Genomic DNA, 17,097 nt, shown 5'->3' with positions numbered 1-17,097 from the left:
TAGTAATAAAATTTCTAACTATTAGAATATATAATAAGAGAACGTATTGTGTCGGACTCGTCCGACCATAATCTTTGGTCGGACGACTTTCAGGTGGTTCCAATTTTTTTTCAGGTAGTCTTAATTTTTTTTCAGGTAGTCTTCATTTTTTTCAGTTAGTCCATTATTTCTTTCAGTTGGCCCATTATTTCTTTCAGTTGGTCCATTTTTTGTTTCAGTTGGTATACATATTACGAAACAAAGTCCAACTGAAAGAAAACAAAGTCCAACTGAAAGAAAGCAAAGTCCAATCGAAAGAAAAAACAAAGTCCAACTGAAAGAAAACAAAGTCCAACTGAAAGAAAACAAAGTCTAACTGAAAGAAAACAAAGTCCAACTGAAAGAAAAAAAAAGTCCAACTGAAAGAAAACAAAGTTCAATTGAAAGAAAACAAAGTCCAACTGAAAAGAAAACAAAACACTAACCTCTGCTTTCTCTCACTTTCTCCTTCTTCTTCATTATTAAACAACAAGCTGAGATAGAATTTGTAGGAAAGAGAGAAGGAGAATTTTATTTTCTGAATCATCTGAATCTCACACCAAGTTTAGAAATATATGCAGAGAGTAACTCAATTTCTTCTTTTTCTTATGAAGGACCTCACATTCACATTACATTCTGAAAAATAAACCCATCTCTTTTTCTTCTTCTTCTTGATAGTTCCATCTTCCTTCGCCCCATTTTCTTCTGGAGCAATATACATTCCTCCTTCCTTAAGGAAGGAAAAGTCTCAAACTCCTAATTCCTAATATCAAGATGGTGAAGGTTAACAAATTCATTACAAACACTGTTGACTATATGGCTATATGCTCCTTCAGCTAACGAAAATGTTACAAGCAAACAAGGATACCTGACTATGTATGTTACTGCGTATTTCAAAATTTCAACAGATGGCATTCATGAAGTAATCAGTGCCTAATTCAGTCGATAAGAGCAGGGCATCTTCCTTCGCCCCATTTTCTTCTGCAGCAATATGCACTTCTCTTGAGTTTCAGGTAGTCTTCATTTTTTTTTCAGGTAGTCTTTATTTTTTTTTCAGTTAGTCCATTATTTCTTTCAGTTGGCCCATTATTTCTTTCAGTTGGTCCATTATGTGTTTCAGTTGGTATACATATTACGAAACAAAGTTCAACTGAAACAAAACAAAGTCCAACTGAAACAAAACAAAGTCCAACTGAAACAAAAAAAGTCCAACTTAAACAAAACAAAGTCCAACTGAAATAAAACAAAGTCCAACTGAAACAAAATAAAGTCCAACTGAAACAAAAGAAAGTCCAACTGAAAATGGAAAATAGGAAAAGAATGAAGACTGAACATCATTTTCTCTCTCCTCCCCTCACCTCTGCTTCGCTGCAATCTCTTTCACAAAATTTTTATCACATTCAAAAGTCAGACCACTCCCCTATTTGATTTGGAGTTCATCTCTTTCTCTTAAAAATTTTCCCTTCTTTTTTGTTGTAATTATCCCATTCAAATTCGTCTTCTTCATCAATGTCTTCATGAGGTCTTTTTGATTTCAGAGTTATTCCCATTCTTTTGGAAGCTTGGCTATATTACTATTTTTTTTGTCTTCTTCAACTTTCCAAAACCTAGATTGAAACAGACGATGAGGAGAGAGAAAAAGGCGTCGAGTGGAATTTCTGAAATTCAAATTCTGAAAAATGATTTTCTTCAATATGAGAGAAGTAGGGGTACTCGCTCTGCGTAACAAAACAAATTAAAATTGTATAGTACTGGGCAGCCTGTCTGACAATATGTATTGGGTCAGACGGTCTGACCCAATACTTTCACATATGATAATGCCGATTCACATTGTCCAATTCTATGCATAGACTACAAAAACGTCAATCGAAATTGTCACACTGGAACCCATTATCTAGGTTTTTATTTTAGACAGGCCACAAGTACTTTTCCTATTACCATCACGGCATCACATAGCAAATGGCCTTTGATCAGTTTTAATAAAATCTTCGAAGAAAAATTTTCCTTTCTTGATAATTGAACATCGTACTATTCATTGCCGAAAACCAAGCTGAAAGTAATTCAGTAACTCGCCCATACACGACCAACCAAGCAATTTCTACTACTCAAGTTACCGAATCTTAAAATTCCTTGTTTTGCGAAGAAATTTGGGGCAGAGTATGTCACGTTGTCTCCTGGACCCTATGGCACATTAATGGTGAGATTTGGCCTCCTCCAATTTGAGCATCCCTAACTATGGGCGGTTGTTATACTAGTATTAGGTATTTTCTCTAGGCTAAGGAGTCTAATTCTTGTATTTATTTACACCCCTCTCTTTTAATATGAAATTTTCATAATTAAATTTCTATTTCTTTTGTATTGTTTTGTTTGATTCATTTAAACACATTATCTAAAGAGGATGTATAAAATAACTTTTTTATCATTAAAAATGGAATCACATCTGTTCCATTCCATTCAATTCTTAAATCACCTCATCAAGCTTGTAAGTATATTGACATCTTTGTTTTGGTACATTTTTTCATGGTAATGAATAGTAAAATTAGACATAAATAAGTGTGGATAATACAAGGAAAACCATAAAAGCGTGTGAAGAGCAAACAACAAAGCCGATATTCTAAATGTTCCAGGATCTGTCCTCCTACTAGTGGTCCTTATTGCAGATAGTTAGAACGACGGGTGAAAGCAACAAAAGCAAGTTGTAATTCGTTTAATGGTCCAAACATTAAAGATCTATTAATTGAAAATAAGGACGAAAAGAATATTAAAAACAGATAAATGTTGTTCCATGTAACCCATTCAAAGATTTGATTTTCCTTCGCCAAAAATCAATACGACGTATTTTTCTTATTTTCAAGATCATAAAATTTTCTATACAATTGATGTATATTTTATATGCGCCAACAAACTATCTATAAATCAATGAAATGATTATACCATCTTTTTCATTTGATTAATTTATCCAAAATTCCCTTATCTTCCCCAATTTATGAAAGAGTTACATTACCAAGTGACATACTTGCTATATAGAAAAACTTCCATTCCCGGATTGAGTTATTTGCATAAATGTAGTTCATTTAAGAAAATTTCAAATTAGATGTTACACTTTCATTTTGAGTAATAACTTTTATCTATTCCTCTCGTATTACATGTTCACATGGGATCCTTTTGTTTTGTTTGTCTGTATCTCTCTCTCCTTTCCAAAAGTTGTTTAGCAGTCCGTAATTGTAAAAGTGTAACATGTAAAAAACCGAAGGAAGTATAATAATTCAATTGTTATATACTACCTGTGTATTTTTTTAATTGCATCATTTGATTTTGGGCCACTTTTCATCAATCAACTTTGTTATACTATCTCGCATCATTACATAAGAAAAAAAGGTAGTCAAGTGGGGTCTTGGTAGATTTGTCTCAATGCGAGAATTCCAAATATCAAATTTTTTAAATTCTTACTTACACATAATAAGATATATTAACGTTTAAAGAAACGTCTCGGTAAATGTGAAAAAACAAATGGTGCAACTAACAAAAGACAAATAAAGCTACTTTTTTTATAAAGGTAAAGAGAAAAAAAAGGTTAGGAGACCATTCACACGAGAGAAGTTCCAACTTTATCATTTATAAAAATAAAGTGAAGAGCAGATTGATTACATATCTATGTTAAACTGAGAATCAATTATGGCTATATTTAGTTTACCTGAATTTTTCTAATCTGAACTTATCTGATATGATCTGAACTTATTTTTTCTGATCTGATCTGATTCGAACTGATCTGATTTACAAGATCTTATCTTTTATAAAATATATTATTACTATTATATTATTACTTTGTAATTCATTATTATGCAATACAATATAATATCTTATTTGTAGTATTACTATTATTATCATTTTATTTCTATTACAACTTTTACACAATTTTTATTATTAATAATAATAATTATTATTATCACTATTATAAGAACAACAACAATTATTATAATCATAATAATAATAATTATTACTAAAAATAATTATATAACCCAAGTCATTAATTTATAAGAGCACTTATACAATGTTTCACACTTTCCCTTAAAAGAAAAATGTTTCATACTTGAGAAGTCGGCAGAGTCAACTCTTTTTTTCATATAAAATACGGTTTTTTCACCAGATACCCCTGACAAAAAAATTTATTCACCAAATACCCCATCTTTTTTTCAAAATTCACCAGATACCCCTAACTTTTAAAAAAATTCACCAGATACCCATAACTTTGAAAATAAAATAAGATATACAAACAACTATGACTTGCGAAAGAAAGAAATAAACAGCGTGCAACTTCAAATAGCTAGAGCGATTTGGAATTAGGTAGGAAGAGGTATACCGAATCTAAATTTATAATTTGTATCTCGCACTTAGCTTATTTTGAAATGTAATTCGAACTTAGTAGTTTCTTTGTCATGGATTTGAGCTATCATATTTTATATATTTCTTATTTTTGTGTCAATCTTATGTTCTTAACACGTGGCTTTTAATTTTCTATTATTTAATAACAACAAAATAACTTAAAATAATGATAACAATGATATTTATAATGATAACAACAAGATTAATAATAATTACCAATATTAATAATTAATAAGTACAACAACAACAATAATAATCCTTTTGAACAAATATACTAGTAAATAATAATACTTCCTTTGTTTTTTTTTATCTTTCTCACTTAGAATCTTGACACTATTCACAATTAGAGAGAATCTTTTAGATTTTCTCAATATATAAGAAAAAATATAGTCATGTGGGGTCTTTTTTGATTCGTCTCAATGAGTACTTTATTAATATTCAATTATTATAATTTTTACTAATATGTAATGAAAGATATTTAATAGTAATGATGAGTTTTTTTAAATATAAGCATTATCTGATCTGAAATGATCTGATCTAAACTTATTTTTTCTGATCTGATTAGATTAGATCTGAAATAAGCAAAAATAAGGTGAACTGAACATAGCCTTTATGTTTCAAGGGAAAAGCTAAATGCAGCCCTAAGGGATGCATATAAGAAGCTAAAAATGAAAAAAACAAGCATTAATTGATCATTTATTACATAGATTAATGCAAACTTTTGTCATAAATTAACAACTAATTTTCATTTTATGTCTTATATGCAGCCCTAAGGGCTGCATATAGCATAACCAATGTTTCAATGCTACTTGGATTAGTCAAAGATTGCTCCAAATGTAATGAAGGAATTGGTACACAGTATTCAAAAGTTTCAAACTCTCAGAGTGTGCCTTGACTAATGAACATATGCAAATTTGATGCCGTGCCGCGTCAGATTTTTCTTGGAACTTGTCAATCAACAAAACTGCCAGCCAATGCTCAAGAGTTTATTTGTACTCAACAGTGTTTAAAATCTCTATAAATTACAGTTTGAGTAAAATATCAAACATTTAGGATTCATTATTTTACAGACGCCTAAAATCTTAAGTATTTTTACCGACCAAAATAATATTCTAATTTTATGTTTAATAAACCTAAAGTACTAAATATTAGACATTTATAAGTCTTAAGAGGTAGGTTCATGCCTAAAATGTCTAAAATTAGAAATAAAATAGTAAAATGCATGAGATATAAATAGAGAGTAGGTCCATTTTTTTTCTTTTTTTTTTTTTTGATACGGAAAAGAAAACTAGGACAGAATCCCTAATCTGGAGGCCAGCCTAAAACATCCTTGCGGATGACAAGAGAAAAATCCAAAGAGTAAGGAGGAAACTTGTAGATGAGGTTGGTCGCTCTGTGACCTTCATGAGCCATAAAATCTGCTGCCCGATTAGCCTCCGGGAAACAATGCGCAATAGAAAACCCTCGAAATTTGGATAATTCGAGCCCTGCATCAGAAAGAATAGCATTAATTGACCAAGGGGGCTTCCAAATCTTAAGAAGAGAATTGATCACAGAAAGATTATCTCCTTCAATAAGAATATTTTCCAGATTAAGAAAGCGAGCTGCTGTGATAGCTTCCCGAAGACCCGCAGCCTCAGCCTGGACAATAGAGTAATCTGCAGGCACTGAATTGCAACCCGCTAAGATAGCATCACCAAGGTAGTTTCTAATCACAAAACCAAAGGCTGCCCTCCCATCTTGGTATTTAGACCCATCAAAATTTATTTTAAAAAAGCCTTGAGGAGGAGGGACCCAACTCTTGGACCGACTGCCCGAAATCAAAACTTGGTTCGAAAGGTTGATCTTGGAAGGCACCATATTATCTTGGGAAATTTTACAAAGATTCCACTCATTGGCAAATTTCACAATAAGACAACTAAGTTGTCTTACCGAAAAAGCCTCCTCGGAGAAAATAATTTTATTACGAGCAAACCACACAAACCACCAACCCATGGCTAGTTGGCACGTTTTATCCATTCCTAACTTATCTATACAAACTTGAAGATTTTGTCGGAACAAAACAAAAGACATTGCCACTGGAATTTGAGGCCAGTCGCAGTCTTCCTCTAATTGAAGGAAAAGATCAACAACAAAACGACACTGAAAAAATAAATGAGAGGTAGTCTCAGGGCAGCAACCACAAAATTCACATTGTTGGGGAGTGAAAATTTTCATTTGCTCTAGTCTATCCTTTGTTGGTAACCCATTATTACATGCTTTCCAAAGAAAATTTTTAATTTTAGGCGGTAAGGATGACTTCCAAATCCACTTAAACTCCACCTGATCTTGAGAACCAATTTTATTATCAATAAGATGCCTAGCACCAGACTTAACAGAATAGATACCATCACCCGCCGGACCCCAGAAAACCTCATCATCAACATCATTAGTGGGGATGAAGATTTGGGAAATCAAAATACAAATTCCTAGGAAGAAGAGTATTTAAGTGTTGGAGATCCCAAGTTTTAGCTTCCGTTATAAAGTCTTGACTCTTAAATTATTATTGGTGTAATTTTGAATTATTTTGCTTAAAGGGTACGGATAAACCCAATTATTGTGCCAAAAATTAATTTTAACCCCATTACCAACTTGCCATCTAAGTCCTGATCGAAATAGTGGTCTTAGAGACATAAGCTTTTTCCATTGCCAAGAAGAGTTCGGAGAAACTTTATAATTCAAAAAGTCTCTATTTTTGCAGTATTTTCTTTTCGCCAAAATAACCCATAAATTATTATCATTTTTAAGCAATCTCCAAAGAAGTTTCATTTGATGAGCAATATTGTTAACATCAGCTTTTCTAAATCCTAGACCTCCAAAAGGTTTAGGAGTGCAAATACGATCCCACCCTATCAAATTGGGTGACTTAGATTGATTTTCTTTATTCCAGAAAAAATTACGATAGCTACTATCAAGCTTATTTAAAATAGTTTTCGGAAGCAAGAAACTTTGCATCTGGTAATTAGCTTTAGTGGCCAGATTTGCCTGAATTAGGACCGCTCTACCAGCCTGAGAAAGGGAATTCGCCTTCCATTTTGGTAATTGAGCTTGAACTTTATTCACAATAGGCATAAAAGTTTCTTTAGTAACCCGACGATCAATAATGGGACAACCTAAATAGCTATCCAGAGAGGATGAGTAATCCATATTTAATATTTCTTGGAAAACCTCTATCTCCGAATCAGAAACATTGGCAGTACATTGAAATGCTGATTTGTTAAAATTGACTAATTGACCCGACATGGAGCAATATTTATCTAAAATGGATTTAATCAGCACGCAACTATCCTTGTTTGCCTTAGCAAATATCATGGTATCATCTGCGAAAGTTAAGAAATGAACTTTTACTCCAGACTTTCCTATCGAAACCCCCACTAATTTGTCATTAGTCATGCTATTGTGGTGGAATTGCCTAGCTAATAACTCTGCACACAAGATAAACAAATAAGGGGATAAAGGGTCACCCTGACGAATTCCCCTAGATGGAAAAAATCTATCACCAGGAATACCATTAGCCAAAACCGAAAAGGAGACAGAAGACAGACAAGCACGAATCCAATTAATCCAAACCATACTAAAACCTAAGTGCTGGAGCATTGCATAAATAAAATTCCACTCCAGCCTATCATAAGCTTTCTCCATATCCAATTTAATAGCCAACCAGCCTTCCTTACCCGACTTCTTTCTGAAGGAGTGAAAAACTTCATGAGCAATTAAAATATTATCTTGAATTAATCTTTCTGGAACAAAGGCCCCTTGAAGAGGGTGAATAATTTTTCCCAAAACCACCTTCAATCGGTTCGCTAAAATTTTTGCTATTATTTTGTAAATAGTAGTACAAAGGCTAATTGGGTGAAATTGAGAAGCTTTTTCGGGATTTTCAATTTTAGGAATTAAAGCTAAAAACGTATGATTGATTTCAGATAAGATTCTACCAGAGTGAAAAAATGCGCGGACAGCTCTGATTACCGAGTTTCCCACAAGAGTCCAATATTTTTGGAAGAAAAAAGGAGGAAAGTAGGTCCATGCTTAAAAGGGAAATCTTGCAATATATATCTATATATAGAAAAAGTTGTGATAATATGAGACGAAAAGAGTAATATTCCTTTTTCAGTTTTAAAAAAAGCATAAGTAATAGAAAAAATAGTTATAAACCACCTTTTGAATGACAATTTTTATGACAAACTGCCTATTAGAAATATTTGCACGAAGCCACTTTATATGATTTTTTTTTGTGAGATAAATTTTGTTTTCGGATTCCGACGATTGACTTTAATTTTCTAGCGCTGACTAGCATGTGTACATCACATGACCTACTTAACCCTTAGTTTCTTTCATTTAAGCCCATTCCCTATGCACCATCCTGAGTGTTTTTGGAAGATTTCACATTCCTTCCCCATGTACTGCCATATATGGATCCTTTATTGAAGGTTATACACTACAAGAATCCGTCTTATTACCTATCAAAATTATCTACCGCATTTCAATCAGTAGGTAATTATTATTATAGCTACTGCTCCGTGAAAATACCTACTACTTTGACATCGGTAGATAATTTAGCTACTGATCACATTTAACACCTACTGTTTTTAAAAATCGGTAGGTAATTTACCTACCACTCTTATTTAACACCTACCATTTTAAAAAAATAGTAGCTATTTACCTACCACTTATCTCCTTATACCTACTATTTTGCAGTTGGTATAACAATTAAAGAATTATCTCTATAAAAAGAAAATACCAACTAATTTTATAATAATACCTACTGTTTAGTGGTAGGTAAATTATTATAGTAGGTATATCCCAATTACCCATTAGAAACCCTACCAAGTATGTCTGTTTTGTTATCACTCCGAAAAAACGTGGTCCAACTTCACCCAAATAACGCCAATTAAAGCTGCCACCATTGATGAAACCCTAGCTGCCGGAAATCGTCGCTTGACCGCCTTTGCTGGCGCCGAATCGCCACCGCAAATTGTTGCTGCTGTCGCCGCGAATTGTTGCTGCTGTCGCCGCGAATTGTTGCTGCTGTCGCCGGAATTGTTGCTGCTGTCGCCTTTGCTGCCGAAAGTGTTGTCGCCTTACCGCCTTTGCTGCCGAAATTGTTGTCGCCTTACCGCCTTTGCTGCCGGAAATCCTTATGTTGTTGAATGCTCTCATGGTAACTTTTTTCTCCATCCTTATGTTGTTGTTGTGGAATCATTTTCATGGTAACTTACACTAATGACAGTAGTTTTATTAGTTGATTGGAGAAGAATTTAGAGCAAAGGTGTTTGAATTATGATGCCGACCGTTGCTACCACTGTTGGTTGATTTCGCTTCCTTCAATCAATTCATCCTCACCATTCTGATTTTAGGTAATTTAATTGTTTTTTTTTCTTTTCTTCAAATTATATTTTAGCCTTTGCTATAATTAAATTATACTTGTTAAGATAATAAGATGTAATTGTGATTGGGGATTAGTGACTATGGAATTATATTTATATATATGTTGTTACTGTAAATTATGTTGAATGAATTTTGCACTTTCCTGTATAGTATAAGTGCTATGTAGAAGCCAAGTGACATTATAAAAATGTAGCATTATATTGGTGTGGTTTTCTAAAGTAGCATATATATGTACCTTCAAAAATCTAGTGATAAAAAACCCATAGAAGTTGACTTTACATGGAAAGAAAAGATATTAATTAAGGGGTCCAATACAATCATTAAATTGGTAACTTCACGATGCATTGAAGGTAACAAAAATACTCTCTACAATTTTATAATAGGTTGTGTATAATATACCCACATAAAATTCTTTCTTAGGACGCCTAATTAAAATATTTCATACTAGCACTTCCATTAGTTTTTTTTAAACTACTTTGTATTGTTGATTGTTACCTTTTTTTATATATAATCTCATTAAAAGTGGCATGTGATTTAGGTGTGTGTTTTCTTATTGCATCATATGTACTAGTATGAGCTTAAAATGAGAAAATGTTATGTTTTTATGCACACAATTTCCTACTTCATTATTAGTGATTATTATAAGATATAACACTTTTTCTCGGTAGACTTGTAGAGTTATAACAATGAAACGCGTAGAGCGCAGTTGGATGTACAATAGAGTTGATGGAGGGTTACTTAGGACCGAATTTGTCAACAGGGTCCAAGAGATTATTGAGTTTGCTACACAACATCAAGTACACAAGGACTCCAACCAGATTAGATGCCCATGCTAGAAGTGCAATAATAGATGCTTTCTAGATGTTGAGACAGTTAGAGAGCACTTATACAGGAGAGGCTTTTGTCATTCGTACTTTTAGTGGATTTGTCACGGGGAAAAAAACATCTCTCAACCACTTGTAGAGAAATCCAATCCTTACCAGGATATGATCGTTGATGCATTTGGATCGCTTCATGAAAATCTAAATCACAATGCAGGAGATGAAGTTGAAGAAGAACCAAATGATGAAGCGAAGAAGTTTTTTTATTTACTTAAGGCCTCGAAAGATCCATTGTATGAAGGGAGCAACATGTCCGTTTTAGAGATGGCTGCAAGGATAACAGCTTTTAAATGTGAATACAGTTTACCACATAGGTGTGTTGATGCGTTCGCTTCCTTAGTGAATGAGGCTATTCCAAACAATAACCTAATGAGTAGAACTTTTTATGATACAAAAAAAGTTCTTAAAGGTTTGCAACTTCCTCATGAGAAAATACACACGTGCCCTAATGGTTGCATGCTATTTTGGAAGAACGGTGCACACTTACAACAATGCAAAGTGTATGGTAGTGATCGATATAAAAAGACCTCTAGAGGAAAGCTCATTCCAGTCAAAGTTCTCACATATTTCCCAATCACTCCAAGATTGCAAAGGTTGTATGCCACAAATAATATTGCAAAGGAAATGACTTGGCACCATAAAAATCCAAGGACTAAAGGCACCATGGCACACCCAAGTGATGGGGATGCTTGGAAGCATTTTGATGATACCTACTCCAATTTGGAGGAAAATATTCATGTTGGCCAGTAATTCTTACTCCATACAACTTACCTCCATCAATGTGCATGAAAAAACCATTTATGTTCCTTTCTTTGATTGTCTCTGTTCCCAAAAATCCTAAAGGGAACATAGACGTGTACATGCAACCATTAGTTGAAGAGTTGAAACAATTGTGGGAATATGGTGCATCGACTTATGACATTTCAAAGAAACAGAATTTTAATTTACGTGCTGCTCTTATGTGGACAATAAGCGATTTTCCAGCATATGGCATGTTATCAGGATAGGCAACTGTAGGGAAAAAAGCATGTCCTTATTGCATGGATAAGAGTAAGGCATTTTGGCTTCAAAATGGAGGTAAAGTGACATGGTTTGATTGTCATTGTCAATACCTTCCACAAAACCATCCTTTTCGAAAGAACAAAAAAGCTTTTCGAAAGAATATGGTTGAAAAAGATGAACCTCCTCCAAATCTTTGAGGGGAGGATGTATGGAAATGCGTGTCAATGCTACCTAAGACCACTGATGGTCCCGAGGCCCTTAAGAGGTTGAAAAAGGAGAAAATGGGGTGGTTCAAGCAAAGTATATTTTGGGAACTTCCTTATTGGAAGGATTTGTTGATTCGACACAACTTAGATGTCATGCACATTGAAAAAAATTTCTTCGATCAGCTTATAAACATAATAATGGATGTGAAGGGACAAAGTTCAGATTCTATTAGTGCAAGGAAAGATATAACCCTTTATTGTAAACGGCAAGAACAAGAGCTCACTAAGGATGCAAGCGAAAATCCAAGCATGCCAAAAGCACCTTATGCATTAGATAAAGCTCAAAGAAAAGTTTTATGTGAATGGGTTCGTAACTTAAAGTTCCCAGATGGATTTGCCTCGGATTTGAGTAGATGTGTTGATCTCCAATCATGTAAGCTTTCTGGAATGAAAAGTCATGATTGTCATGTGTTTATGGAAAGGTTACTACCTGTGGCTTTAAAAGAGTTGCTCCCCGTACATGTCTGGAATGTGGTGGTGGAAATTAGTCAATTTTTTCGAGATTTGAGTTCTTACACAATTCAATATGAGGACATGGTTCGTTTAGAAAAGAATATTCCAGAAATCCTTTGCAAATTGGAAAAGATTTTCCCGCCAGCATTTTTCAACTCCATGGAACATCTACCAATTCATTTGCCTGATGAAGCAAAAATTGGAGGACCAGTTCAGTATAGATGGATGTATCCATTTGAAAGGTACTACATTGAAATGATTAATAATATATAATTTTTTCAATTTATAATTTAGGGCCTGTTCTCCCCAGCTTATTTTCAGTTCAGTTCAGTTCAGTTCAGTTCAATTCAGTTCAGTTCAGTTCTATTCAATTCAGTTCAGATCAGTTCAGTTCAATTCAGTTCAGTTCAGTTCAGTCCAGTTCAGACCAGTTCAGTTCAGCTCTTGACAATACTTTTACTCTCACATATCACTATTCGTTTCAGTTCAATTCAGTTCAATTCAGTTCAGTTCAGTTCAGTTCAGTTCAATTCAGTTCAGTTTAGATCAGATCAGATCAGTTCAGTTCAGATCAATTCAGTTCAGTTCAGTTGTTTTATGCCGAAGAGAACAGGCCCTTAGTGTGTTATTTAATATAACACAAATTAATCAGAACTTCATTGCATGTAGGTTTGTTAATCACTTGAAACGTAAGGTTGGTAACAAGGCACCTGTGGAGGGTTCCATATGCAATGCTTACCTAACAGAAGAAATTGCAAACTTTTGTAGCAATTATTTCCAACCAGAAGTGGACACAAAATCCAGAGATTTGGGAAGGAATGTTACTTCTATCGTAGAAAATGAAAGTGATCAAGATATACCTGAAATCTTTAGGGATGACGGAGGTCGTACATCGACTGAGGGTCGATTACGATTTCTTCAAGATATGGGGTATGAACATGCACATCTTTAAGTCTTAGCAAACACTGGAATGCTAGATGACTTTGAAAGGTAAACAAAAAATTCATTTGTAGTATAAAAATAAATAGTTTTTTACTACATTTGAAGCTTATGTTTTCTTTCACTTGTTATAGGAAGTTTGAGGAACACATTGTCCAAACACAACCACACATTAAATTGGAAGATGTGTGGAACAAATCTGAAGGGAAATTCCCAACATGGTTTAAAACTGATGTAAGCTAACGTTTATAAACCATATCTTAATAAAGTCTATTATTCATAATGAATAACAAATTAATTTCCATCGAATCCTATGAATGTAGGTCCTTCGATCAATGACAAATGATGATGTAGTACGAGCTCTTGCAATGGGGCCATCAAGACAAGTGAGGTCATGGAACCAATATTATGTGAATGGATACAACTTCCAAACACAAGAAAGTGGACAACACAAGTCAACGATGAACTATGGAGTCTGTGTTCATAGCCATGAAGGGCTAGATTACTCTGGTATTTTGGAAGATGTCATTGAATTAGTGTATGTGGGTAACCTTCAAGCATACAAGACTGTGTTGTTTAAGTGCAATTGGTAGGATTCTGTGAATGGTACAAACATTCATCCACTATATAAACTCGTGGAGGTGAATCATGTTAGAAAGTACCCAAAGTATGACCCATTTGTGCTATCTTATCAAGCAAGTCAAGTGTATTTTGCACCATATCCAAGTTTGAAAAGAGATAGAGTTCAATGGTGGGCTATTTTTAAAACTAAAGCAAGGTCAGGCATAGATGCTCCACTTGACCTTGATTTTTACCAAGAGGAAGTTGTTGACGTTCGTCCAACCTTATGTGCTCCTGATGAAGTGCCGGACTATGATGATCAAGAGGAAGATGATAATGAAGTCATACCCCAAAACGTACACACCGATGAGAACGGAGATAGTGAGCAGAGTTATGAAACCAATGATGACAATGATGATGGTGATGATCAGGATGATGTTAATGATGAAGAGGAAGATGAAGATTTTGATGACTTTGATGCAATTTAAAACTGTAATAGTAGTGTACCGAACTTAGTGTTGTTTGCTTGTTTATTGTTTCTTTGTCATTGTGAAACTTTAATTTATACATTCAATTTTATGTGGTGGATATATGTTTATGTCATATAGGAACTTGATGCATTACTCTAACACCTTTGGTTATGTTTGAATTCTGCTTTAGATGGCTCCTAATGCAGGTCGAGGAAGAAGTGCAGGTAAGGGTAGAAGTGGTGGTCGAGGTTGTGGGGATGGAGACATGATTCTATCCACGACGCAACAAACTTCCACTCATACATCATCTCTGGGAGAAGTTAGCAATGATGTTGTAGTGGAAAACGGTGGCGAGGATTCGAGCTCTGAAAAGTTGGAGTTAGATCCTAATTCATTGTGGTAATATGTAATCTCTTTATATTAACATATTTTTTTCTTGTATACATGTTACTTACAAATTGAAATGACCATTATTTTTGAAAAGGTTTGAGCACAACAAAGTTACAAGAGAAATTACAAATTGTATACAAGCGTACTATGAAGAGCCTTGGAGGAATTGGAGTGAAGTTGACAAAGACACCAAAGATCAATGGTTTAGGATATTCAGGGTTATACCAAAATCACATATATTTTAGTTTAACTCTATTTAATTTTGTTCTATACTAATCAATAAATTACATATATTGTAGCTCAAATTCACTTGGCGTTCAGAGTTGGCTGATGAAGTTCGAAGAGCTTTTGATCAAAAGGGGGCAAAAAGACTGAAGAGGTTGCACTATTGGCTAACTTCCTCAAAACCAAGGAAAAAGGGTGGGGTATGCCCTGCATGGATGCAGGTGAATGTACACAAACAAGTAATGGAGAGGCTTGAAGATCCAGAATTCAAGAAGAGATCGGAACAAGCGAAGAAAAACAAACTAAGTGGAGTGGAAAATGGAGTGATTCACCCTGGGCACATCCAAGGCTCGATCTCTACACATGAAGTTGCAGAACGATTGGTTAGTTTATCTTTCAAAGTTAGTTTATATATATGTATTAGGCTTATGAGTATGATTAAGCTAGTATGTTTAAAATCAATTATAATGACACTTTCTTACTTTTGTTATTATAAAGGCGAAACAGAAAGGTCTATTACCACTAGCTGCAGATGTGTATCTGACAACACATAGTAAGACATACGTCAACCTTGGGAAAGTACCTTGTAGTGCTAAGCCAAAAAAAATCATGGTAAGTAAATACAAATTCAATCTATCTTTTATGTTGATGGACAAATTGGAATATGCAAATGTATCTTCAATACCTTGCTTGAAATATATTGATAGACGAATTGGAGTGGATGGTGGATTGTTATCCATGTGTTATGTGTTGGTTGTTGAATTATTGTTATGTGTTGGATGATTGGAGGGTGGTCATGAGTTTATAATGCAGGTTGTTATATTTGGTTTTGTTCCATATACAAAGGTGACTCTGCCGAAATTTTTGTAGAATTATTACTTAATATGTTGCAACTTAGTAACTTTATGATCAATTGTAGGATGATTATGAAAAGAAAAAGGTGGCTGAGTACAAAGAAAAAGGCATCAATAAAGATCTAAATGAGGTCTACTTGGAGGTGGTAGGTGGAAGAAAGAAAGGGTTGGTCCCTGGATTAGGATGTAGTGGTGATTTGTGGTTCAAAAAGTCTACTTCCCGCAAAAATAGTTCTTCTACTACTGCTTACACACCATCACTTCTTTCTCAACTTTCAAGTCAATTACAACAATCTCAACAACAACTTGAACAATCTCAACAATAAGCCAATGAGCGGATGGTTGAACTTGAACGCAAACAAGCTGAGTATGAGAAGAAGTGTGAACAACTTGAGAATGAACGTATAGCAGTAGAGAGGGAGCGCATTAAATCTCACCAAGAGAACCAAGAAGAAATGAGAAAATTTTATGGAATATATTGAAGTCCTGAAGAGACAAGTTCTAGAGAGTTCGAAAGGTTCAAAACTGTGTAAATCTAAGCGTTCAACTCATTCTCGTGACAATGAAGATCCATCAAGTGGAGGCGCTCCTTGTGCTACTTAGTTCCATTATTATTCAAGAGTAAAGGGGTTCTAGAAGTTACATTTTGGACAACTTACTTTAGTAGCTTCCGTTTTGGACAACTTACATTAGTAGTCTATGCTACTTTGTCGATGGTTTTTGTACGCTATGTTTTTACATGAATTTAAAATATAAGCACTATTTCCCCCCTTATTAGTTGGGTATGTAGTAGTTGATGGTTTTGGTTGTAAGTTAGTTAACTTTTTTAAACTTTATTATATATATCTATCTACCTATATATATATATATATATATATATATATATATATATATTATATATATATATATATATATATATATATATATATATATATATATATATATATATATATATATATATATATATATTTATATGGAAACTATTATTATAATTATTATTACTATTATTAACAGGTTTTTTTTTTATTTGCAATGTGCCAATAAAAAATATAGGTGAAATGAATAATACCTACCGCTTATTGGTAGGTAATTGTAGCATGGTTCTGATTTTTAGTCTTCAATAAATGGTAGGTAAATTAGAAAAACGGTAGCTAATTACCTACCACTTTCACGATAGGGAAATACCTACCGCTTATTTAGTAGGTAAATCACCTACTGATTAAGGTAG

At 33.8% G+C, this 17,097-nt stretch overlaps 2 protein-coding genes across 2 annotated transcripts; one reads left to right on the top strand and one right to left on the bottom strand.

Moving 5' to 3' along the window:
- Positions 1 to 325: 325 nt before the first annotated feature.
- On the top strand, positions 326 to 16,718 carry LOC104900764 (hypothetical protein). Its single transcript, XM_010688268.4, has 7 exons — positions 326 to 9,601; positions 9,683 to 9,797; positions 14,591 to 14,799; positions 14,885 to 15,008; positions 15,090 to 15,398; positions 15,514 to 15,627; positions 15,935 to 16,718. The coding sequence occupies exons 3-7, from the start codon at positions 14,591 to 14,593 to the stop codon at positions 16,193 to 16,195; spliced, it is 1,017 nt and encodes a 338-aa protein (XP_010686570.1). The 5' UTR covers positions 326 to 9,601; positions 9,683 to 9,797; the 3' UTR covers positions 16,196 to 16,718.
- LOC104900847 (uncharacterized) lies at positions 5,704 to 8,082 on the bottom strand. Its single transcript, XM_048635682.1, has 3 exons — positions 7,029 to 8,082; positions 6,724 to 6,869; positions 5,704 to 6,543 (listed from the first exon to the last, which is right to left on the bottom strand). Exons 1-3 carry the CDS (start codon positions 8,080 to 8,082, stop codon positions 5,704 to 5,706), a joined length of 2,040 nt encoding a protein of 679 aa, XP_048491639.1.
- Positions 16,719 to 17,097: the final 379 nt, after the last annotated feature.

The sequence above is a fragment of the Beta vulgaris genome, chromosome 8 (assembly GCF_026745355.1).
Source record: "Beta vulgaris subsp. vulgaris cultivar EL10 chromosome 8, EL10.2, whole genome shotgun sequence".
Lineage (NCBI taxonomy): Eukaryota > Viridiplantae > Streptophyta > Magnoliopsida > Caryophyllales > Amaranthaceae > Beta > Beta vulgaris.
This window is presented reverse-complemented; position numbering and strand designations above follow the sequence as displayed.